Genomic DNA, 25,948 nt, shown 5'->3' with positions numbered 1-25,948 from the left:
TCACCCCTCCCCGAACTTCATCCAATCCCCAGGCTGCACAGTGCCCCTGAACTTTGCTCCCCGACTGACATTTCCCCGAGCTCGGATTCATTAACCTGACCGTTTTCCAGACCCCTGCACTTACAGCCTCATGGGGCCTCAAATACCACACGTCCAAATCAGCTTTTATGCCTCCCACCCCCCCCAACTGCGAGCAAGCTGCTGCTTCCCCGCCGCCTTGTTCTGGAAGTTCGGGTGCCCCCACGACAGCCTGCGCCTCAGCCCTTCCAGCCCTCCGCACGAGCTCCCCGGTTCCCACCAGGATCGCAAGACCCCGTGTGGGTCCCGACGCTGCTCGGCTCACATCCGGGACCCCCTCCAGGACAGGCCGCCTCTGGCTTGGCTCACACGCTCCCCCCTGCCCCGTCTGTGCACCTGCTGTTTCTTCTACTAGGAGAGCTCTTCCCCGAGGGGCTCCATGCCCCTTCCAGGCGTCAGCCCAGATGCGTCCTCCTCACATGGCCCTTCCCTGCCTCCCAATCTCAGCTGCTCGACCGGGAGCCGAGGCCACTCCCTGTCCCCATACTGTTTTAACTTCTTTTCTGGGCCTACTGGTATCAGAAGTTACTACTTTGACTTAAGTCTCTTCCTCCCCACGAAACCTTAAACTCCACAAAGAGGGGGGGACCTCATCTGCCTTGTCCCCTCTGTGTCTTGGGCGGCACCTGGGTGGAGCCTCTGATGAAGGAAGGGCATCCCAGCTGCTCCCAGGGGTCAGGTGATCCAGATGCACCTGCTTCGCTCTGACATCAGGCTGATGACCCACCACCGCCACCACCTCCAGGACAGGCTGAGCGGCGGCGGGGAAACGTCACAGCGATTACGGGTTAGAGGCCAGAGATAAGGCAGACTCGCCCAGCTCGCACATCACACTGGCAGAGTAGGATGTGGCCGTATTACACACGATGACCCGTGGCAGTCGCGGCCACAGTCGACGGCGCTGCCTGGTCAGCAGCTGGCCTGTAGAACTCGTGCCACCACCGGCCCGAACAGACCCTCCGGGCCCTGGAAGAAGAGCGTCGTTGACTTACAGACTTTCGACAGGCTCTGGAGGCAAACATCTGTCTGACACGGGAAGGCCGACACATGACCCCAGGGCTGTCACTGAGCATGAAGATCAGTTCATCGATGTCCTGAGGTCCGAAGGTCCAGTTTTTACTGGTTGGCAAGGAAATCAACTTCGCCCTTTCAGTGACTGGAGCTGGAAGAATAAAATTTGGGGAAGGGTCCACGATTCGAAAAGTACGTTTCATTTGACGCCTGTGTGTAACAAACACTGAAACACAGGGCAGAGGCAAAATCCTTTCTGGGGGAACCGTGTCCATCTCTGATAAAATATACTTATCTAGGGCACCTCAAAGACCGTTCCCGGCTCTGACAGGACAATCCCGTCATCGTCGTCACTCACCCCCTTCGTCGATAACAAAATCGAAGCCATTCTTTCTGAATATTTCCAGATTTTCTATTAGGATAGCTTCATTGACAGCAGTTAAGTGGAGAGTCTGGGGTCTGAAAAAACAGAGAAGAGATTCAAACCCAGTCTCGAAGTCAAACATTTAGCCGTAAAGCAGAAATGAAACAAAGCCAATAAGGGGCGCCTGGGTGGCACAGTCGGTTAAGCGTCCGACTTCAGCCAGGTCACGATCTCGCGGTCCGTGAGTTCGAGCCCCGCGTCGGGCTCTGGGCTGATGGCTCAGAGCCTGGAGCCTGTTTCTGATTCTGTGTCTCCCTCTCTCTCTGCCCCTTGCCCGTTCATGCTCTGTCTCTCTCTGTCCCAAAAATAAATAAAAAAAAGTTGAAAAAAAAAAATTAAAAAAAAAAAAAAAAAAAGCCAATAAGTGCTTCTTTGAATTCCTTTCAAAAAGCCAGGTCAGCGACAACGCTTTGTTCAGCCGTGTGCCTTTCCTGTCACGTAACTGCCTGAGAATTTCCCGTTAATTTTCTTTTTTTTTTTTTTTTAAGTTCAAATGACCACCAAAGCAGCTGGCTTTTCCTCAGCCTGCCACCCCATCCCAGTGACCCCATGTTTCTCTCAATCCACTCCTTAAAGACAACAATACAACATAAAAATGCTATTTTTCCTTCCTGCGACACAGACCGTGTGAAAAGCTCGGCTGGGTCATCACAGGCATCGGAAAGCAGAACACAGAGCATCTGTTTTGCTATCCCGCCCCTTCCGAGCCTGCATCATTGACCGCGCCATCTGTCCACGTAGCAATCTGTCCACCGGTCCTCCTGGTTCAGCGAGTGCTTAAGCAGTCGGAACTGATAAGGGCAGGAGAAAGGATGGACATGGAGTAAGAGACCAGTGGGGAAGAACGACACTGAACAGGCAGTCACACAAACTGTAATTACAAAGTACACTGCCAATCAGGAGGCAGAGGCGCCCAGCGCCGTAAGAGCTAGAGCAAGTCAGATGGGCCTGGAGATAGGAGTCAAGGACGGTGTCCCTGAGGAAGGGACCTCTGAGCTGAGAGCTGGGGTGAGCGCCCGTTATCAGCCAATGGATGGATGGGTGAGCACAGGGACAAGCATTCTAGGCAGGGACAAGTCTGTGCAAAGGCCCGAGGATGGCCCACTGATGTTCCCAGAGCCACGTACAAAAGATCTACTTCATTCTCCTTAATGACCAGGTAGGAATTCATCAGGTCTGTCAACGGCCTGAGAAGGAGATGGCCAGGTGGCTCAAGCATGGAGAACCAAGAGGAAGGACCGAGGGAGGGCCAGACCACGCAGGGCCTGGTAGGAAAGGAAGGACCTGTGGTCTTTATCCTTGGAGCATGGGCCACCTGGGACCCCAAGTGATCTGTGACTACCTGGGGCAACCTGAAATGTCACAAGCGAGACCCTATTTATGCAAAATGGCTAAAAAATAAAAGACCTCTGTGAAAGAGGCAGGAAGAATCCAGTATGAGAAAGTAGCTTATTAAATGTCTTTACACTGGGCACCTGAGTGGCTCAGTCAGTCAAGTGTCCAACTTCAGCTCAGGTCATGAATTCACAGTTCATGAGGTCGAGCCCCACCTAGGGCTCTGTGCTGGCAGCTCAGAGCCTGGAGCCTGCTTCAGATTCTGTGTCTCCCTCTCTTTCTGCCCTTCCCCACTCACGTTCTGTCTCTCTCTCTCTCTCTCAAAAATAAACAAACGTTAAAAAAACTAAAAAATAAATGTCTTTTCCATTACCATTAATACCTACTGAAAGTAAGTGAATTCAACCATTCCATAGGAAAGAGACTACTTCGTAAACTCGGTGCTTCCTCCCAAGCTGAGTGACTGTTTGTTCGTGCCAGGATTTACTCCTACTGGGATCTCAGTGTATTTCTCTATGTCGCTGAACTTCCCAAATGAAAATCCATGACCTCTTCCTATCACTTGGCTTAAGAAAAGACTTCTGGTCTACATGATACACCATCCCACCACCTTGTAAAGCGGTCAGCCTAAAACAGGCATTGGCAAAGGAGAGACAAATACCAAGCTCTGTCGTGACCAATCACTGAACTTGATCTATGCTAGCTGAGGACAGACACACAGGCAGCGCCACCCTTCTGCACACCTAAGTTCTATGTGCTATAAACAGACACGTTACGTACTATAAACTGGCCTTCGTCAGATTTTCTGGCCAACCGGAAGAGGTAAAGGGCTTGATAAATAAAGAACATTAGCTGTGTGAACTTGGGAAAGTCACCTAACCTCTGCGTCCGGGAGCCTCCATTTTATCACCTGTGAAGTGCTGATGGTAACTGCAGCCACTTTGTAGGTTTGGGAAGACTAAATGAATTAACGCGTGCCAATGGTTTCAACAGTGCCTGGCACAGAGTAAGGACTCAAGAGATGGCAGTGACGACTGCTATGTGACATGCATAAGAATCGGCCACAGGGACGCTTGTGGATAAAAAAGAGACACACACACACACGTACGTATACACTCTCGGGTCTTAAGCTTTAGGGGTGCAAGAACACGGAAGATTCTGAACACCAGAAAGAACTTACGCGATAAGCCTTTGACCCTGGAGGGCCGTGTGCTGCTGGAGCATCTCAAAGTTGTACTTCTCATCCGTGGCATGCTGGTCCACTATGAAGATATCTGCATTGAGTTTGGTGATTATAAATCCCAAGTTAAACTGACCAATGATCTCCATGTCTGCAAACATCGTTTTACTGCATGTGGAAAATGTTCGTTATGAGACATTGTGATTTTTAAAAGATTACTTTTCTGATTATAAAAGAGACTGTAACAGGAAAATGAACAATACAGAAACATAAACTAGAGAAAGTCCCTAATAATCCCGCTTTTAAAGGTAACATTAGTTATTCATTCGTTCATCCAGCTCCCCAGAGATGGCATCAGTAACTACTGTTCATTTGGTGTGTATGTTCCCCGACCTTTGTTTACATATTAAAAACAAAACAAAAAAAACCGGGCGTGCCTGGGTGGCTGGGTCACTTAAGCGTCCAACTCTTGATTTAGGCTCAGGTCATGATCTCAGGGTTCGTGAGTTCAAGACCCGCATCGGGCTCTGCGCTGACATTGTGGGGCCCGCTTTGGCATTCTGGGTCTCCCTCCCTCTGCCCCTCTCCCGCTTGCTATCTCTCTCTCATAATAAATATAAAAAAACCCAAAAATGGAATCATTCTTCAGGCCGTTCTACGCCCCTCCCTTAACAAGGCATCTTCAGTGCTTTTTCAGACCCATTCATGTAGATCTCCTTCATTCTTTCTAGTGGCCGTACGGGAGCTCACTGCGAGCACGTACCATAACCTGTCCGACAAATCCTCTACTGAACGACTTTCGGATGTTTTCATTTTGAGTAACGCAAACGATGCTGCAGCAAACGTTCATGGACAGAAATCCACTCTATTCTAGGGGTATTTCTGTACGATAAATCCCTGGATTTGTTAAGTGTGTAAAAGTGCCTTTTCACTAATCCTGGGTATCAATCCTTCTAACATCTGCCAAGCTCACGGACGGGTCCTTTGGTGGGTGGCTTCAAAATCCAATTCCATTCAGGACTATGTGCGTCAGTGCAGACAAGACAGATACCGCCACAGATCTTCACGTGAGAAAACAACATTGCCATTCTGTACCCCACACAACCAAATTTTGTGAAAATGGGTTTTCATGAGGATCAGCCCTGTGGTGTTCAGACGGGACTCGAGCTGAGACCTGAGATGGTCCTTTCTTTCTGTGAGTGCTCCAGAGCAGCGAGGAAGATCCCTTCCACACCACAGCACCCACCTGGGCTCCCGTGGGACTTGCTCTGCTTGGAGCTCTGCCACAGTCAACCGCGGGTGATGGTCTGACAGCAACACCTCCGTGTGCCATGGATTACTAAGCTCCCATTTTCTATTGGCAAGGAGCTCACACTGAGCTCAAGTCCAAGGTCAGGACCAAACGAATCCCCAAACCCTGTCTGTGAGGATGCGTCTCCTGGGACCATTCCCTGGTAGTAATTTCGTGTCAGAGTCCAATCAAGACACAAAAACCACACCAGCGATTTGAACAGAGGAAATTCATAACCAGGTATGGTAAACTAGTAGAAGGTAATTAACTACTTAGCTAAGAAACACAGGGGTAGCAAACAGAGTGAGCAATGCTGGGCCTCCTGCTGGCAGCTGCCTTGTAGGAGGAAAAGACCTGGGCAGCCAGAAGGAAGGAGAGGCCGGGCTCCTGTGCTTTCTCGCGGCGTCCCTCTACCTCCCCCTACTGACAAAGTCTAGAAGTGCACCAGCAGAGATGCTCACATGGTCCAGCCTCAGAGATTGCAAAGTAAGGAGCCTACAGTGGATTCCAACTGAGACGCAACACACCTGTAAGCAGCACCAACACCAAGTCCCTGGCTCTGGTTCCCCAGATAGAGTCCCCGTGGGAAGAACTTGTACCGGCCTGAAGACACAAGCATTCTGTCTCTGCAGGTGTACCTCCCACCGTAAACTTAAAAAGTAGCATCAGGCTCAAACAACGAAGAAGAAACCAAACTGTACGACTTGCTCTCTTTGGTTATAACTCAAAATAGAAACACAAAAGCTGGTAAATGCTACCACGGTATTTCAATTACTGCCTCATCTTCCGCTCTGGACATGTCTCAGGAAAATCATCGGCAGGATAGCTCAGAACAAAAGGCGTTTCAGCAGCCGTGCACCGAAGGCCAGATGCCAATGCCAGGCCCACTGTAGATCAGCGTTTCTCAAAGGGAGCACTTGGGGTACCTGGCAAAAATGCAGATTCCTGGGCTCCACACCCACGATCTACCGCATCTACTGAAATAGAATCTCCAGAGGCTGACCACGGGTTCTGCTTTCTGAACAAGCATCCTAAGCGGTTTTTTTGTGTTCCCCAAATTCGAGAACTACCATAACATGGGATCGATGAATATTTGTTGAATTAAAATCACTGCTTTTAAAAATTACAGTTGATTTCACTCGCTGAGAAGGCTAAAAGCATCCAGAGTCAGATGCCTGGGGGGGCTCAGTCAGTTGAGCGTCCGACTACTGATATCAGTTCAGGTCATGATCTGACGGTCTGTGAGATCGAGCCCCGAGTCAGACTCTGTGCTGAGCCTGGAGCCTGCTTGCAATTCTATCTCTTTCTTTCTGCCCCCTCCCCACCCTCCATTCATGTGTGCTCTCTCTCTCTCTCTCTCAAAAAAAAAAAAAAAAAAAAAAGAACCCAAAGAGAAAGCATAATTACTTTGCCTTTTGGGCACCTTACAGGTCTTTCTCCATCAAGCACGTGTTCCATGATCGTGCATGTAAGCCAGGAGCCCAGCTCTTCACTGTGTCCCTGAGCGTTCACAGGCCCCAGACCCCACCCAAAGATGTTCACCCCCCCCTTTATCACACACAATTTAAAGGAACTATTTCCTATGGTGCCTGAGTGGCTCAGTCAGTTAAGCACCCAACTAGTGATTTTCGATTCAGGTCATGATCTTCAGGCCCCGCAACAGGCTCCACACCATCAGTGCTTGGGACTCTCTCTCTCTCTCTCTCTCTGCTCCTCCCCTGCTTGTGCTCTCTTTCTCTGTCTCTCAAAATAAGTAAACTTTTGGAAAAAGTAAATAAATGAACTATTTCCTAAAAACCTTACCCAATGTTAGGCACCATGAATATCAAGGGAATTATCTAATGTAACGCTTGCTGTTGAAGAACTGATTATCAAAATCAGGCAAAGCCTGTGCAGTCCAAACCAAAAGTGCCATAAAATTTCAACATAATTACTGGTGCTCTGTGTATAGGACACAGCACATTTCAGTATCTACTGAGACAAAACATATACAATGCTTTAAAAAGATCAAAGTTAAGGGGCGCCTGGGTGGCTCAGTCGGTTGAGCCTCGACTTCGGCTCAGGTCAGGATCTCGCAAACTGTGAGTTCGAGCCCTGTGTCAGGCTCTGTGCTGACAGCTCAGAGCCCGGAGCCTGTTTCAGATTCTGTGTCTCCCTCTCTCTGCCCCTTCCCCGCTCATGCTCTGTCTCTGTCTCAAAAATGAATAACCATTAAAAAAATTTTTAAAAAAATCAAAGTTAAATATTTCTTTTTTTTTTTTTTTTTAACGTTTATTTATTTTTGGGACAGAGAGAGACAGAGCATGAATGGGGGAGGGGCAGAGAGAGAGGGAGACACAGAATCGGAAACAGGCTCCAGGCTCTGAGCCATCAGCCCAGAGCCTGACGCGGGGCTTGAACTCACGGACCGCGAGATCGTGACCTGGCTGAAGTCGGACGCTTAACCGACTGCGCCACCCAGGCGCCCCTCAAAGTTAAATATTTCAAGAGAAGTCATCGTTTTTAGAAGTTACAATGTTGTACGTGATTACTGTCAAGAAAGTGGTGGTGACCAGTGTTTTCTGTTATCAGTATTAACAGTTTTCTTGAAATTGACTTTCTTTTTTCCTTAACCCTACCCTACACAATCTTCTGGAAATCGCAAGTTTGATAATAAATTATAATTTTTCCTAATATGCATTAAAATGAATCATGGGAGGGGTCCCTAGGTGGCTCAGTCAGTTAAGCGTCCAACTTCAGCTCAGGTCACGATCTCACTGTTCATGGGTTTGAGCCCCATGTCGGGCTCTGTGCTGACAGCTCGGAGCCTGGAGCCTGCTTCAGATTCTGTGTCCCCCTCTCTGGCCCTCCCCTGCTCGTACTCTGTGTCTCTCTCTCTCAAAAATAAATAAACATTAAAAAAAAATTTTTTTAATGAATCATGGGAAATAGTAATGTCCACTAAAACCTCCATGGATTCAGTGCAGGGAGGAGTCACTGTGAAACCTGGGGGAAGAGGAATGAGATCGGGGTTGAGGAGGCCCTGATTAATTTGAACTCAATGGACAGGATGTGCTAAGAAAATCTAAGGAAACAATTCTTGAAAGGTTTCACCGAGAAAGAGCTCTTTAAAGAAAATTAATTTGATGCATATGAGGGGCAATGAAAACGTAGCGAGTGGAAACAGCATCACCAAGGATGCACCGGTAGGGCTAATGAGCAATCCACAGAGTGGAAACAGACTCCCAAATTAGAATCTTCGAGGAGCACAGAGAAGGCAGAGAGAAAGGGGGGCTGGGAGAGGGGGAGACAGAAGCTTGGGAAAGTGTGACATCAGGAGATGTCACGTCTGTGGTGCAGAGAAGGCCCCCAGGGAGGACCGTCCTGACAGCCAGAGGAGCAAAACCAGGGCCTGGAAGGACCAGCCTCGTCCCCTCCCAGCAGCTCATCCTATGAAAGAACGTTACCTTATCTCCTTTCTCAGTTCATCTTCGGCGGCTTGGTTTTCTCCGGGGCAGATCTTTGCCCTGAACTTCCTGTAATTCTGTTCGCCTTCTTGTGGCCTTTCTTGGTGACGTAACTGCTTTATTCGTGCCGCTAAAGACCGCATGGAAAAGGCCAGGGGCACTACTTTCTTACTGATTTTAACAGCCACGTCGACCTGAGACGCTGACGCGTTCTGCGCAGTCACCAACCCTTGGGGGACGTCAGGATTCAAAGGAATGCCGTCTTTTTTGAAACGCCGTGTGCTTGGGGAGGACGCATCTACGGGCGGAGGCGAGACCCTATGTTGACGTCCACCGTCCTCGTGATTGGAACTGCGCTCCGTGTCTGCAGGGCGACGGTCAAGTTCAGGCAACTTCTCAGAAGCTTCCGCATTTCCCTGTGAAAACCTGTCCTCAGGGGAGTTTGCTGCACAGACACCACCGGACCGACCGCCCGTTGCTGGGGTGCCGGGCCCTTCCCGCGGGCCGGCCGAAGTGCGGCTGTGCCCCGAGTCCTGCTCCGTCTCCGCTCCGTCCCTGCGGTCACAGGGGCCCCCGCGCGAACGCATCGCCTCCCCGCCAGGGCCGGACGAGCCTGCGCCCGAGGCGCACTTCTGGAAACACGGGGAGTCTGGAGCTCCAGAACACTGGACGTGTCTCTTCTGTCTCGGAGAAATCCGTCTCGGTTCGGTGGTGTTTGGGCCCTGAGACGTGGTCTTTGTCGTGTGCTGAAGAGAAAAGGTCTCTCTCAGTCTGGAAATGGTCACTGCCCTCTTCGCTTCTCCTCCAGTCCTTAACGAAGCGGGATCATCCTGTTTGTCTGGCACGGGCTTCTCCATTTCTGCCGAATGCTTTTTTATTAAGTTACCTGAGTAGATAGGAGCAGAGGAGAGTATCAGGGGCTGCACTGAAGTGGAGAAAGAGCTGGGGACACCTGGGGGGCTCAGTCAGTTAAGCAGGCGACTTCGGCTCAGGGCATGATCTCGTGGTTCATGAGTTCGAGCCCCGCGTCGGCCTCTGTGCTGACAGCTCAGAGCCTGGAGCCTGCTTTGGATTCTGTGTCTCCCTCTCTCTCTCTGCCCCTCCCTCACTCGTGCTCTGTCGTTCTCTCTCTCTCTCAAAAATAAACAAACGTTAAAAAAAATTTTTTTTAAAAAGAGGATACGTTTTACACAAGTAGGGATCCAGAGATGGCTAACAGAACATACAACAATGGTTAATCGTAAGGGACATACAAATTGAAACCACACTTCAATGTTACTGTACGATCACCAGAATGGGCAAAAAGTTAACAATCGACAAAAGTTCGCAAAGATGAGGCTTAAAAGGAAGGTGTAAATACTGCTGGTGGTAGTGAAATCGGTACAGTCGCTTTGGGAAACCTTCTGGGAGTAGCTCCTAAATCTAAACACGACGCATCTGCAGGTGGAGGCCTGTGGCCTGGCATCGCGCTCCTGGCACACCCACACCCGCCAGAGCCACAGACAGGGGTGTCCGCGGCCGCCGCTCTGGCCATAACAACCCAACCGTCCACAAAGAAATCATGCCATTAAGAACTACAACAGAGGGGCGCCTGGGTGGCTCAGTCGGTTGAGCGTCCGACTTCGGCCCAGGTCATGATCTCGCGGTCCGTGAGTTAGAGCCTCGCGTCGGGCTCTGGGCTGATGGCTCAGAGCCTGGAGCCTGTTTCGGATTCTGTGTCTCCCTCTTTCTCTGACCCTCCCCTGTTCACGCTCGCGCTCTGTCTCAAAAATAAAAATAAAAAAATTAAAAAAAAAAAAGAACTACAACGGAATGCCACACAGCAATGAGAACGAATGAATGAGTTGCCATGTGACATGGACGGATCCCACAAGGTAATGGAGAAAGAAACAAGACGCAAAAAAGCAGAAGCTAAAAGCAGATAAAATGAATCTGTGGTGTCAGAAGTGAGCAAGATGGTTACCACGGGGGGTCGGCGCAGGCAGAAGGGGTAGCAGGGTGGTTCTACGGCTGCCATCTCTTGACCTCAGGGCTGATACACTCGTGTTTGTTTGTTTTCAATACAATGGCCGAAAGGGGCATCGGTTCAACCGGGCTTCGAGAGGCACAGGTATTTTGAGCAGTTTCTCCTTAGAGGGTAGCGTCTGGTGAAGCGTGTCTGTGAGTGGCCCCCTCCACAGAGATTTATATACAGCGGAGCAGCCTCCACTCCATCCCCACGCATATCCACATCCACGCCACCCCACGCCGAGGACGGCCAGGGCTCACGGGCGCCCACCGCGTCCAAAGCGAAGCTCTGCCACTCAACTGCCCGGATTTCTGCGCTCCTGTTCCACTCCACCCCTCGGGAGCTTCGCCTCCACCTTATGCCCTGATTATCAAAACCAGAGCCTGCTTGCTCTCTTCCAAATCGACCTCTCCCCGCCCCTGGGGTGTAAGGAATGTTAGGACAGAGCGGCTCAGGATCCCTGCCAACAACCCCCCCACCCCCACCCCCTCCCCCACCCCCTTGCCAAGCCCCTTCCAGCTCCTCCTCGCACCCTCAGCTCACAAAGTCATCCCACAACCTCTCCTCTCACTGGGAGCCACACCCGTCTGTCACCTTAGGCTTCTGCCACACTCTAGTTTCAGCTTCCTCAGCAGCTCTGGTCTTCCCCCCTCGGAAGACGCACTGATGGGCGCCCACCATCTCTGCACATACAGACATGGAGATCAGGGCAGGCTGGCCAACAGAAGAGAGTGTGCACCCCAAGGAGATGTGGCCATGGGGGGCGGGGGTAATGGCCAACTCTTCCCTCTGCCAAAGAAGGCGGCTGGAGCTCAACACTGGGCCCCCTCCCAGAAGTCCCAGCTGCTCTTGGTTTGGATAAAAAAAAAAAGAAAACCACTTAAATATCTGATCGCGTAGGGCCAGGCAATAAAATAATGACTGTACCTATCACTACTACACATCCTGAATCAGCTTTGTGGGGACGCTCATTCCCATACGCCACTCAGCGAAGAAGGCACCGGGGTGACGGGTGGGAAAATGGCAGCGCGAGGGCCCCCAGAAATTCCCCACTCCATAAAGAAATGAGAAAAATGGGCAAAAATGGTCAGAATCGACTTTTCTCAGAACTCTGGAAATTAACAAAAGGTTGGCAGCCATCAGGAGTGTTTATTAAAGGAAAACGGTTGAGGGGCGCCTGGGTGGCGCAGTCGGTTGAGCGTCCGACTTCAGCCAGGTCATGATCTCGCGGTCCGTGAGTTCGAGCCCCGCGTCGGGCTCTGGGCTGACGGCTCAGAGCCTGGAGTCTGTTTCCGATTCTGTGTCTCCCTCTCTCTCTGCCCCTCCCCCGTTCATGCTCTGTCTCTCTCTGTCCCAAAAATAAATAAACGTTCAAAAAAAAAGAAAATTAAAAAAAAAAAAAAAATGGGGCGCCTGGGTGGCGCAGTCGGTTGAGCCTCCGACTTCAGCCAGGTCACGATCTTGCGGTCCGTGAGTTCGAGCCCCGAGTCGGGCTCTGGGCTGATGGCTCAGAGCCTGGAGCCTGTTTCCGATTCTGTGTCTCCCTCTCTCTCTGCCCCTCCCCCATTCATGCTCTGTCTCTCTCTGTCCCAAAAATAAATAAAAAACGTTGAAAAAAAAAATTAAAAAAAAAAAAGTTATGAAGCCTTTTTATGATTTCTTTTTAAAAGGTACCTGCTTTAGGGGCGCCTGGGTGGCGCAGTCGGTTAAGCGTCCGACTTCAGCCAGGTCACGATCTCGCGGTCCATGAGTTCGAGCCCCGCGTCGGGCTCTGGGCTGACGGCTCGGAGCCTGGAGCCTGTTTCCGATTCTGTGTCTCCCTCTCTCTCTGCCCCTCCCCCGTTCATGCTCTGTCTCTCTCTGTCCCAAAAATAAATAAACGTTGAAAAAAAAAAAAATTAAAAAAAAAAAAAAGGAAAACGGTTGAGTCCTGGTAAGAACACATCCCTGGATGTGCCAAATGCGCCTTCCATTTCTCTTGTTACCTGATTTCCTTACATCTGCAGCTCTACACTGCCTAGTGTGACACATCCTCTCAGAGATTTTGGGGGCGCCTGGGTGGCTCAGTCGTTTGAGTGTTCGAATCTTGAATTCAGCTCGGGTCATGATCTCACGGTTCATGAGATGGAGCCCCACACTGGGCTTCATGCTATCAGTGCAGACCCTGCCTGAGATCCTCTCTTCTAAATAAAAATTAAATAAAAAATTTAAAAAAATTTTTTTAAATTTAAAAAAATTAAAAAAAAAAAGGATACTGAGTTTCAGAAGCTGTCCATACACCTGTGTATTTTCTTACCTTCAATACCCAACAACGGCTGCTGACTGACATTAAGTTTGTTGAGATCACCATCAAACATTCCTATCAAAGATGTTTTTAAAACTGCCAACAAAAGCTTCTCCTCTTGCAGTAAAATTTGCCTTTTATCGGGAGTAACATTGACGTCAACACATTCTAAGGCCAAAAAAAAAAAAGACACTTATGTTTAAAATCACCTTTAACAGAAATTTCCCCATCTATTTTATTCTCTTGCGCTTACCAAAAGTACTGTTAAAAACACTGCGGTGTCCGGACTAATATTCATAAACTGTAAAATCAGCACTTTCAGAGAAACAAGGAAAAGATGAACCGTTTATTAAACGGATAGAATATGCAAGTATCTGAACAGTTAATTTGCAAAAATAAAGAAAGAGCAAATAAACACATGAAAACATAGGATAGAAGACCGCACGCCAAAATAAGGTCCTTCTAGTATCGCCCACTGAGTTTGGTTAAAAATGACACTACCCAATACACGGCTCTAGATGTGTAAATGAGTACAGCCCGATCCTAGTCATGGACACACTAATTCTAGTACTAGGAATGTATCTTAAGGAAATTACCAATGATATAGGTAACAATTTAATATAAGGATAGTATTTAAATTTCTAAAAACTGAAGACAGCTAAATTAAGGCTAAGAATTTAAAAAGTTTAAGATACATCTGTACCTTGGAATATAATGAGCACAGATGTTAAAATCATGTTTCTGAATAATTTTTAGGACATGGAAAAAAAAAAAAACATTTATGTCAAAGGATAAAGAGCTTGATACAAACTTACCCAAACTTATTTTCTCCCTTTTATAAAGGATATGAGTAGGGATATATATATAGCATTACGTATTTTAAGGTGTGCACATATTTCTAAGTACCTAAGAAAAAATCCTAGATAACAATAAAGCAGAATTTTCCCAATCAGAAGAAAAACAGCATTATTTTTAAAATCAGGGGGAACATTTGGTTTGCTTTCTCCCTTATGTGCCATGAAAAAGTCCTATTTTTCTAATAATACCATTAACCTGGTCTCAAGCAGAAAGCAAGAAAGCCTGTATAAAAAATAAAAGTCTATACAATATAATTAAAAGTCTGTAAACAAAAAATACACTGCCATTAACTGTTGCCACAAAAATCCTTTCTGGTCATATCATGGCTTTATGATTTCATTTTTTTCTTTTAGGGGTAAGTCACCAACATGACGGAAAGCTCAGTGGAACTTACCTGAATCAACAGAAATGTTAAGAACAACAAATGGATACTGATGGCGATTATACATATGATAGACCTCGTTCACAAGTCTGGAAACCTACGTACAAAACAAAGGTTAAAAAAGAACAAACATTCCTGTGTGTCCCCCAACACGCTGCTCTAATCAGCCACTACACGGCTATATCTTAAAAGATTGACTGAGGTAGAGCGGGCCTGCAATAAACTACATGTATTTTAAGTATACAGTTTGAGGGGTGCCTGCGTGGCTCAGTCGGTTAAGCATCCGACTTCTGCCCAGGTCACGATCTCAGAGTTGGTGAGTTCAAGCCCCGCATCGGGCTCACTGCTATCAGCATGAAGCTGGCTTCAGATCCTCTCTCTCCCTCTTTCTCTGCCCCTCCCTGACTTGCATGCACACGCTGTCTCCCTCTCTCTCTCAAAAATAAATAAACACTTAAAAAAATGTTTAAAAAATAAACTATACAGTTTGACAAGTTTACAATCAAAATCAGTAAGATTATAATCAAGATAATCAATATATCTATCCATTGCCCAAAAAAGTTTCATCATGCCCCTCAAAGGGATATTTTTAGTCATCAATCCTTAAACCTGAATCTTTTTCCAATCCAAAGCTGCTTTTGAAGACATGTCAAAAGATGTAGGTGCAGCCTATTTATTTATCTGTTTCTTATGTTATTTTAACTTCAGTGCCAACATGCTGCAGGTGCAATTTAAATGCTCATTAAACACACTCCAACGTACAGAGAAATGTATTTATGTGATTCTGTAATAATTGTTACAAGTGTTGGAGATAAACTATAAAACTGCACCATGCACAATACTGAACCATATCCAACAGACAGAAGTCACTTTCAAGTGCCACAAGAAAACAGAATCTATGACCGAGGTACAATATTGCTGAAAACGCAAAATCAAAACCGAAACACTAAAACCCTATCAAGATGACCAGTCTAGGGGCGCCTGGGTGGCTTAGTCAGTTGAGCGTCTGTCTGACTCTTGATTTTGGCTCAGGTCATGATCCCAGAGATGCGGGACTGAGCCTCGCATTAGGCTCTGTGCTGACAAGGGCTGAGCCTGCTGGGATTCTCTCTCTCTCCACCCCCTCCATCGCTCCCCTGTTTGTGTTCCCTCAGTTTCTCTCAAAAAAAAACAAAAAAAAAACAACCATAAAAAAAAAAAAATACCTTTGCCGGGTCACAAGGCCGCCGATTGATAAAGAAAAACTGTCTGTCTGTTGAGCTTCTTCCAACACCATGAGCACAGTGAGAAATGAAACCAGAGATGCTGTACAATGTTCACACGGTAAGGACAGGATTCCAGAATGGAAACAGTAACATGTCAGAGGGCACATTCATAAAGTAAAAATGAAATAAAATATAACCCCTGGTTACACACTGATAAGTATTAACATTTCAGTTGATGCGTGTCGTGTCCGTGTTCCACTCTGATAAATCATAAAAAGGACACAGACCTTCTGGCATGTTCTACAGCTCCTACGGTCAATGAATCCACCACAGGAAATGCAGTGGGTTCAAAACAGATTTGCTTCAGCTCTTCTCTCACTTGCCCTATTAAATTCTTGGCCTCTATGCAAGGAAGGAGTCTCACCCAAAACTCACATTCTAGAATCTTCAAGCTGTCCCCACCAGCTGCCCAGGGAGCTCAACTACTTGTATTCAGGATTTCTGCACGCACTCCCTGCCCTTTTAGAACGTGTTCTCCTTGGGGCGCCTGGGTGGCTCGGTGGGTTAAGCGTCTCTTGATTTCAGCTCAGGTCAAGAGCTCATGGTTAGTGGGTTCAAGCCCTGCATCGGGCTCTGCACTGAGTGCGGAGCCTGCTTGGGATTTGATGTCTCCCTCTCTCTCTCTCTCTCTGCCCCTTCCCCATTCACTTTCTTGGTCTCTCTAAATAAACTTCAAAAAAATTTTTAAAGTAAAAAAAGACAAGACAAGACAATCTGTTCTCCATCAGCAAACTCCTATCTCCTAAGGTATTGTTAAAGAGATTCCTCAGGGCACCCGGTGGCTCAGTCAGTTGAGCACCCAACTCTTGATTTAGGCTCCAGTCACGATCCCAGGGTTGTGGGATGGAGCCCCGACTCAGGCTCTGCGCTGGGGCACTGTGCTCTCTCCCTCAGCCCCTCACCCCAACTCACTCACTCTCTCTTTCTCTCTAAAATAAAAAAAATTACAGTGCTCCCTCTGCCTGTGATCTACCCGGGGTATGTGCCCTCTGCACTCTGTAAGAATGGTGTGCACACAAAAGAAATGAATCTCTGCATGTGAGCCAGGGGCACGTAGACAGTGAGCAGGCGTGGGCCATCACAAGGCCAATCCCAAGTAGGGGCAATGCCAATTTTTCTTACCCTGAGAGTAGTGACAGTGGACAAGATATTGGGTAAGGCATGAATGAAAGGAAACACTATTCCGCTCTGTCAAATCCCCATAAGGCAAAACATATACGTAAATTAAAAATTATTTTAATTTGTCACTAAGCAGTTTCCTTACTACAAAGGTTTCAATAGGAAATCAATAGGAAACCAAAGAATTCAATAGGAAATCCCCTCAAGTGCACCAGGGACCCAGGATATTGAACGAATTAAGTAACGGACCCCTTTATAAAAATCCTCTTTCTCTGCAATAATAATGCCTATAACTTTACAACGAATATAAAAACTATAAACCTTAAAATCACGATCTTTAAAAACAAAAGCCTCCAGGGGCACCTGGGTGGCTCAGTCGGTTGGTTGAGTGTCTAACTCTTGATTTCGGCTCAGGTCGTGATCCTCATGGGTTCATGAGTTCGAGCCCTGCTTCAGACTTCGCGCTGACAGCACAGAGCCTGCTGGGGATTCCCTCTCTCTCTCTCTCTGCCCCTCCCCTGCTTGTGCTATCTTTCTCTCAAAACAAATACATACATACATACATACATACATACGTACCCAGACAAAATGTTTGATTGTAATTTTCCCAGCAGCAATCTACTCACCGAAACAGAGTCTGCAAAGCATCACCGTGGCTCAGCCCGTACTCTTCACACACAGAGTCACTAGGGGGCAGCTGAACAAAAGGAATGAGGCTTTGCAGCTAAAAGAGACAAGACTCACAGTTAATTCCTAACAAAATTAGGATGAACCTAATTTCAGAAAGGAAGGGTTTTGTGTGTTTGCTTTTCCTGGTCAGGCCACTCAGGGTAAGAGCACAAGGAATCTCGGTGGGTGATTCTGGCAGCTATCATAACTGAAATTTTGATTTATCAGAAGGATGGACCACTTGAGCGCATACTTATCCATAATCAATACATTGCCCACAACACCCTTTTTCAGATGCAGAGTAAAAGGAGGGTTTTATTCTCTGGAAGAATAAAATAAAAAAATCTTTCAGCTCTCAGCATTAACTCTTGTGGTAAGTACCTAATTAAGAAATCAATTATTGGGGGCTCCTGGTTGGCTCAGTCGACAGAGCAGTCGACTCTTGATCTCAGGGTTTTAAGTTCGAGTCCCACGTTGGGGATAAAGCTTACTTAAAAATTAAAATCTTTAGGGGTGCCTGGGTGGTTCAGTCAGTTAAGCGTCCTTCTTGATTTCAGCTCAGGTCACGATCTCATGGTCATGGGATCGAACCCCATGTCAGGCTCAGTGCTGAGTGTACAGCCTGCTTAAGAGTCTCTTTCTCTCTACCTCTGCTCTCCGCCCCCCATCTGTCTCTCTCTCTTTAAAAAAATAAAAAATAAAATAAAATAAAAATCCTAAAAAAAAAAAATCAATTATTGGATTTCCTTCTCTCGTCTTTGGAAAGGACAAGAGAAACCTGCCATAATTACTAGAGGAATAAAATGTTTTTTAAATAACTGGCCACCACTACCTGTTTCTGCCCAAACACAGATCCAATATTCTCCTTTATGCTGGAGCTTCCGCTTGTGCAAACCACAGGCTGGCGTTTTCCTTGTCCAACCTGATTGCTGCAACTTACACGGATGCCTGCTGCAATGATACAGTATGCTTGTAAGACTTGGACCATTCTGGCATACTCCTGTTTAAAAAACACAAATACGAGACTCGACGTTACTTTAATCCTACAAAAACTACATGGTTCAAGTTAAAACATCCAACTCAAGGTTCTCATATCGGCGCACAAAGAAGAAAAACTGTTCCTGACAGAAGGAGCTGTGAATACCTTTATGCATGTATACCTTTGTATTCAACGTATACCCTCACACGTAGTATAAGAGAGAGCTCAAGAGGCTTAGGTTCCTAACCACACTTCTCTTGTGTCCACGATGTCCACGCCCACTGCTATAAAAATCAAAAAGTGCATTCCACTGGACCTGGTAATCCTTCCTTTATAAATTTATCCTTGTAGAATGACTGGCACAAATAATCAAAGATATATTACAAAAATGTTCACTGAAACAATCTGTAATTGTGAAAAAAAGTTTATTTAAAAGTTATTTCATCAGACAGTGAGTCAATTAGGTCAAACTGTTTTTTCTCTCATTAAAAAATGTTTTTATGTTTATTTTTTGAGAGAGAGAGAGAGAAAGAGAGGGAGAGAAAGAGAGAGAGAGAGAGAGAGAGAGAGAGAAAATCCCAATCAGGCTCCACACCATCAGTGCAGAGCCCAATGCAGGGCTTGAACTCACAAACTGTGAGATCATGACCTGAGCTGAAACCAAGAGTCAGACGTTTAACTCACTAAGCCACCCAGGTGCCCCTGTAATTGTGAAAAATTAAAAAGAACCTAAGCTACCATCAACAAGGAGTTAATAAATTATGGTATATCCATATAATGGCAGAATGATAGAGAATAAAGTAACGAGTCAACCAAAAAAGACACACGATCAAAGAAGATACCTACGACATACTATAGAAATGGTCAAGTTATAGAACCGTAACGTATAATGTGATCCTAATTGTTAAGAAAAAAATAAAATGTATGCATTAAAAAAATAAATAAAAACCTTTACAAAAGAAAATCAAAGATCGGATTTTATTCTCCATTCTATGGAATAAAGGTTCCACCTGTATATCAGTCTAAAGGATATACACCAAACTCTGGGAGGCAGACAGACACAATCTCAACTTTCTTTTTTTTTTTTTTTTAATTTTTTTTTTAACGTTTATTTATTTTTGAGACAGAGAGAGACAGAGCATGAACAGGGGAGGGGCAGAGAGAGAGGGAGACACAGAATCTGAAACAGGCTCCAGGCTCTGAGCGGTCAGCACAGAGCCCGACACGGGGCTCGAACTCACGGACCGCGAGATCGTGACCTGAGCTGAAGTCAGGCGCTTAGCCGACTGAGCCACCCAGGCGCCCCTCAATCTCAACTTTCTACTACATATAATCCTGTATTACTTACATCTTTATATTCTGTATTGTTTCATTTCATTATATTAATTTATCTTGAATTTTTTTTCTCAAGATTTGTAAATACATGAAATTAAAAAGGAGCCTGGAAACACATATATCACACTATTAACAAGGGTCTTTTCCAGCAAGTAGAAGTTCTTTATTCCTATAGTTTTTGAGGCACTGATTTTTTTTTACCATGAGATATAAAAAATGAATAATAATTTTTTTCTATACAAAAAATTTTTAATTTTTTTTGGTTTTTAAAAATTTTTTTAATGTTCATTTATTTTTGAGAGAGAAAGAGAGCACGAGCAGGGGAGGGGCAGAGAGAGAGGGAGACACAGAATCCGAAGCAGGCTCCAGGCTCTGAGCTGTCAGCACAGAACCTGATGTGGGGCTCGAACTCATGAACTGAGAGATCATGACCTGAGCCAAAGTCAGATGCTTAAACAACTGAACCACCCAGGCACCCCCAAATTTTTAATTTTTAAATAAAAATGAAAAAATGGTTTTATCCACAGGAAATATACATTCTTGTAAAATTTGCACTATAACTTGTGCAAATTGCTGTACAAGAAAGTGTTTAGCTGCATCCATTTAAATAACTTTTTGATTACAAAAAGATAGATACACAAAAGAGAAAAGTGCAAGGAAGACAGCAAAAAGCACCTGTGATCACACATGCGTCAATAACCACTGGTAACAATCACACGTCTTCCCTTCCAGCCTTCTTCCTATGCATATTTCGGCTAACTGCTTTGCTTTTACAAAACTATATGATTACATGTATATACGCAGACACACATAAATACACGTAGGCACAGTTTAGAACTGCTTTCTTTTTGATGTTTATTTATTTTTGAAAGAGAGAGCGAGAGAGCAAGCAAGTGGGGGAGCGGCAGAGAGAGGCAGACACACAGAATCCGCAGTAGGCTCCAGGCTCTGAGCTGTCGGCACAGAGCCCGACGCGGGGCTCAAACTTATGGGCCTTGAATTTATGGGCTGTGAGATCATGACCTGAGCCGAAGTCGGACGCCTAACCCATTGAACCACCCAGGTGCCCCTAGAACTGCTTTTTAAGCACAACTGATATATTTATTTCATTTCCATTCAAATTCATAAAAGTTGTAACACTTCATTTTTCAGGAAACCAAGAAAAACATCTTATTAAAAACTACGGACAGAATGAAAAAGGTTACTTCTTAAAGAATTCATTCCCATGTTAGAACACCTAATAAATATGATTTAATGACTTTTTTGTTCCCCCCAAGAAAAAAAGAGAGGATACATCAACCTCAAGCTCAGTCTTTGGTCAGGAAAAGACAAACTAAGCACGCCCCAAAAAAGTCAGGGAAGAGAATCATCTGAAGAGTTAATTTCAGTGCACATTACTGTGGTATATCTCTCACTACATGTGTATCAATGCTCTCAGAGGCTGGAGTTCTGAATTTACTGTACATTTTTCTTTTTTTAATGTTCATCTATCTTTGAGAGAAAGAGAAAGAGAGTGCGAACAAGGGAGGGGCAGAAAGAGAGGGAGACACAGAATCCAAAGCAGGCTCCAGGCTCCAAGCTGTCAGCACAGAGCTTGACTTGGGGCTCGAACTCATGAACCGCGAGAGTGTGACCTGAGCCCAAGTCAGACACTTAACCGAGACTGAGCCACCCAGATGCCCCTAACGTACCTTTTTAATATTCCTTTGAAACTCCTTATGGCGCACAGGGAGTGTATAAAATAGCTGCTGCACACTGACCGTTGTCCCTCTGGGTCGCGGGTGGGGGGTTTTCTGGACGATTTTCCCATTGTGATCAAACACAAGCCGAGTCCCGACCTTCGCGGATGCGTGGCAGGTAGAAATAGTCACATCGCTGTGAGAGAGAGCAGATGCGACACGGTCAGACACGGACAGGTGCTGGACATCACATGCTCATTCTCCCACTTCTGTTCTCTAAAACCTCTCCTGAAAAAATGCTGATCCCTCTGAGATAATCGAGAAAGTTTACATGGGTGAGGGGTCATCATAGAATCTAAATCTTGGCGCCTAATAGTAAGACAGAGAGTTCTATAAATGCTTTGTTTCGATGAAAGCTTTGATACTTGTTTTTATGGTTAAACGGCAAAATAAAAGGTCTCACAGCTTACATATTAACAAATAAAGATTTATTTCTCAGTTTTATTCCTACTGATTTAACAAAACTTTTAACAAGGATCCAAAAAATATTATAGTTCCAATGCGTAAGTAATTATTCATAAAAACCTAGACTCTGTTAATATATGATAAGCATTTCGGTTAAATTTTTTCCTAAACACTGAAATGAATCAAAACCAACACATCTGTAACTTATTATCTACGTGCCATTTTAAAATTGAGAAGTTACTGCTTTAACAAGGGTAATAATTCTTTTACAATACTATTTCATTTCATTGCTTACATTTCGGAAGTATTACCACTTAGATTGGCAGTAAGATAAAACAGAATGTGGAAGTTTGAAGTTGAGACACTCAGCATGGAGAAGTATAAACAACAATGATTCTAACCCCACGTTTTCAGGTTCAGAGAGATTTTCGTAAGGGGTCAAGTTAGTGGATAAAAATATTGTTATCACCTCAGTGCACAAAGTGAACTCAGAGCTTCCCCCCGAAAGCCAAAAGTTTCAACCTGAGTTAGGTCACCAAAGTCTTGAATCTTAGAAGTGTGATGTTTCAGAGCTGAAAGAGAGGTACACAGTAAGACCAAAAATATTTCAAGGGATATACCCCTGAATAAATACCACACCTACCAAAGCAACTGGTTTTAAAAAGCTGTTTTTGTGTTTCCTAAGACAGTGTTACTCAAAGTTTGGAAACATTTTGCTCAAATATTTAAAAATAGGACTAGAGGCACCTGGGTGCCTGTCCGTTAAGCATCAAACTCCAGCTCAGGTCATGATCTCACGGCTCATGAGTTCGAGCCCCGCGTCGGGCTCTGTGCTGACAGCTTGGAGCCAGGAGCTTGCTTTGATTCTGTGTCTCCCTCTCTCTCTCTGCCCCTCCCCACTCGTACTCTGTCTCTCTCTCAAAACATAAGTAAAACACTAAAAAAAAAAAAAAAAAAAGGATTAGAGAAACTCCACTTACTTAAGCCTTCAAAGTTTTCTTCTTCTACCCCACATCCATTGTCTGAAACTTCAATGAGATCCACCCCATAGTCTTTGAGCCTTAGATCTAAAAAGTTTAACAAATTAATTTATTTGATCCATGTAAAAAAGCCTTTACACTCACATTACTTATAACTTATGTAATACAAATTAGAGTCATAATTACACTTACTTAAATGTACTACTGTCATTTTGTGTATTTCATTTTCTTTAAAAGGACTTCTTGGCAATTTACTAACCCAGATAAAATAGTTTTCTCTTTTCTCTCTTTCCTTCCTTTCTACCTTTCTTTCAAAAGGATAATTTCAAGAGTCATTACGGAAAAAAGGCTCTGCAATCAGACTTCCTGGAATCACATTTTCCTAGCTCTATGACCTCAAAGTAAATTCCCGTGCCTTCATTTTCTGTTCTATAAAATGAATATAGTAGTGATAATAATTCCTATCTCATACAGTTATTCAGCAGATTAGAAACAGCTGTGTGGCACTAGTAAGAACACAATAAAAGTTAATTGCTTTTATTATTACTACCTACCTAGGCACATAAAAGACGCTAAATTTAAGTTTAAAACATAGTAGTTTCTCAGTATATCAACATCTGGTTGTCTTATTACAATCACAAATGTTTCTTGAATAATACAGTATAAACTGATTATTTCCTGTGGCTTAAAACTCTTCTAAACTTACCAATATTAGTGGCACCGGCATCCACACTATTTTCTACCAACTCCTTCACAGCAGTACTTAGACTCAGTACTACTTGTCCAGAACAAATCTGATGGACTGACCTCCGATCGATAGGCTTGATGGCCTTAGCAAGTTCTGTACTAAAGACACCAGTTACAAGAAACAAAGCAAGTATGCATTTATGTATTTTCATCCTGGCTTTAGCTGCGGGAAATGATTCATCTCTGTTAATAGTCAATGTATCTAACACGTTCATTTATTATATTAACATATCCCTTGAGCATATTCTTAAATATAAACATTGTTCTACGATCCTTACACATTTGTCAAAAAATCTGAATAGATACTTCAAATGTAATGGGTATTTAGAAATTTAGGGGCGCCTGGGTGGCGCAGTCGGTTAAGCGTCCGACTTCAGCCAGGTCACGATCTCGCGGTCCGTGAGTTTGAGCCCCGCATCAGGCTCTGGGCTGATGGCTCAGAGCCTGGAGCCTGTTTCCGATTCTGTGTCTCCCTCTCTCTCTGCTCCTCCCCCGTTCATGCTCTGTCTCTCTCTGTCCCAAAAATAAATAAACGTTGAAAAAAAAAAATTTAGAAATTTATTATACTAGGATCTACACGGAGGAGACACATGTACCCTTAAACCTACAGGTCAATAATCTTTGGCAACAATGGGATCTTCTTCCGAAAAGTGAAAACAACATTTCTCACACGATTTGAAAAACCACAAGTATGGTGGGCAATACACAGTGTTTATGTTAAAATCAAAACCATCTTAGAAACTGGGTACTGGTTCTATCACTACTCCCAAAGAAGCCTTTGAATCTCCACTCCCATTCCAGGCTGCTGGCTGCTGCCGTAGCAAAGACTCCCCCAAAGTTCTTGCTATACCTGCTTTAAGAGTTTCCCAACCAATCTGTTTCCACTTTCTCCCTACTCCGATCCACCTTCCATGAAACCATCAGTTTAAAAATCATTAATCTGGCCAAATAATTTCTCTGCTGAAAAATCTACTACTGTTGGGGCACCTGGCTGGCTCAGTCGGAGGTGCATGGGACTTCTGATCTTGTGGTCCTGGGTTCAAGTCCCACCTTGGGCATACAGATTGCTAAAAAAAATACATAAACTTTAGGAAAAAATTTTTTTGAAAAATCTACTAGCGTCCCACTGTCTCCTATATTAAGTTTAAAATCTCGTCCTAACTGGACCCCAGTCTACTTTTCTCTCATTCTCTCCAATCCTCTCCCTTCACCAACTCCCTTACATTCTAGTAATAGCAAACTGTTTCCTGAATATCACAAGCTGTTTTAGACACACATACAAATCTTTTGGTCTAGACTGCTCCCCTCTTCCTCCTCTGCCTGGCAAACTCCTGTCATCCCAAGAACGTATTCCTTATGTTCGTTGATTTAGCAATTTCTTGTAAGCAGTTTAATTGATAATGTGGATGTAACAGAACCCAGAAGCCTCCATGGGAGAGAAATCTTTGGGTCTTCTCCCACAGCATCTAACACACAGCAGACCTTCGATAAACTCTTATAAGATAAAGGGAACAAACATCTTTACTCTTCATTCTACCTTGAAAAAAATTTCGCTCAGGTTTCTCTTAAATGTGGAAACTGCAGATGACAATATAAAATGGAAAGAAGTATCTCTTAAACTTATTTATTTGGCTAACAAGTCCACTTCTGATACTTATTTTAAGGACTGGGGATGAAACATTTAAACACAGACCGCGAATCTGGGTTCAGGAAGCTGACACTGAATTCAACAGTGCTAGCTGAAGATTCGCCGCTCTGAACTGCATGCAGTTTACTAACCAGCAATGACATACTCGAAGAGATACAAAAGTTCTGCATTTTCAAAAACGGTGCGGCTATGCAAATTAGCATTTGCCTTGAAGCCTCCCCAAAATAACCTCAATTTTCAAAAAAAGAAAAGAAAGAAACCAGGCAGAGAAAAAATGAATTCAGTCTCCAGGCACTTCGTGCTCCGGCTTCCAGTCCATGGACGTGTGGCGGCGTCAGAGCAGAGTCTGCAGGGAGCCGACCGGATGCTCCCGCCGAGCCCAAAGGGCAGCAGGTAGGGGGGCTCGCTCCGGGGCCTCCGCGCCGGCTCGCCCAACGCTGCGTCCTCCTTCCATTCCATTCCAGGAATCTGGAACGCCGTGGACCTCAGGGAGAGCGACCGCGAGGGGACACTGCAAGCACCTCTCACCTTGGCCCTTCGGCTAGCTCCATGGATCCAGAATGTGACCCACCTCCGGGACTCGGGACAGTTCCCGCCGCCGCCGCTCCCACGGAGGCTCGGCCTCCCGGCTGCCCATTGGCCGCTTCCGACACTGTGCCCCGCCCCTTCCGGATGGGGCAGCCGACGATTCCCACACCTCCTTCTTGCTGATTGGTTGTGTAAAAGGTCGAGGCCGTGAGGTAAGAGGGCGCGGGCCAATTAGAC

At 45.4% G+C, this 25,948-nt stretch overlaps 1 protein-coding gene across 4 annotated transcripts in view; it reads right to left on the bottom strand.

The window, feature by feature from the left end:
• Positions 1-25,930, bottom strand: part of PMS2 (PMS1 homolog 2, mismatch repair system component) — a 28,324-nt gene extending 2,394 nt beyond the window's left edge. Inside the window, exons 1-14 of one of the 4 annotated variants that reach the window (XM_086692981.1) lie at positions 25,712-25,930; positions 23,495-23,634; positions 22,789-22,875; positions 22,278-22,380; positions 21,356-21,539; positions 18,183-18,350; positions 17,308-17,405; positions 15,503-15,602; positions 14,310-14,394; positions 13,070-13,225; positions 8,766-9,651; positions 4,029-4,196; positions 1,448-1,548; positions 1,071-1,240 (exon numbers count right to left, since the gene is read on the bottom strand). In XM_086692981.1, the coding sequence (XP_086549107.1) occupies positions 1,071-1,240; positions 1,448-1,548; positions 4,029-4,196; positions 8,766-9,651; positions 13,070-13,225; positions 14,310-14,394; positions 15,503-15,602; positions 17,308-17,405; positions 18,183-18,350; positions 21,356-21,539; positions 22,278-22,380; positions 22,789-22,875; positions 23,495-23,634; positions 25,712-25,734 (2,469 nt within the window). In that variant the 5' untranslated portion in view covers positions 25,735-25,930. Of the gene's footprint in view, positions 1-1,070; positions 1,241-1,447; positions 1,549-4,028; positions 4,197-8,765; positions 9,652-13,069; positions 13,226-14,309; positions 14,395-15,502; positions 15,603-17,307; positions 17,406-18,182; positions 18,351-21,355; positions 21,540-22,277; positions 22,381-22,788; positions 22,876-22,980; positions 23,438-23,494; positions 23,865-25,711 lie in introns of those variants that run through there. The other 3 variants (XM_086692980.1, XM_086692983.1, XM_086692982.1) reach the window with 3 other exon arrangements.
• Between the last annotated feature and the right edge of the window lie 18 nt (positions 25,931-25,948).

This window comes from Puma concolor, chromosome E3 (assembly GCF_028749965.1).
Source record: "Puma concolor isolate L17-30 chromosome E3, mPumCon1.1.hap2, whole genome shotgun sequence".
In the NCBI taxonomy this organism is placed as follows: Eukaryota; Metazoa; Chordata; class Mammalia; order Carnivora; family Felidae; genus Puma; species Puma concolor.
The sequence above is the reverse complement of the archived record's forward strand: the minus strand, read 5'-3'. Positions and strand labels throughout refer to the sequence as shown.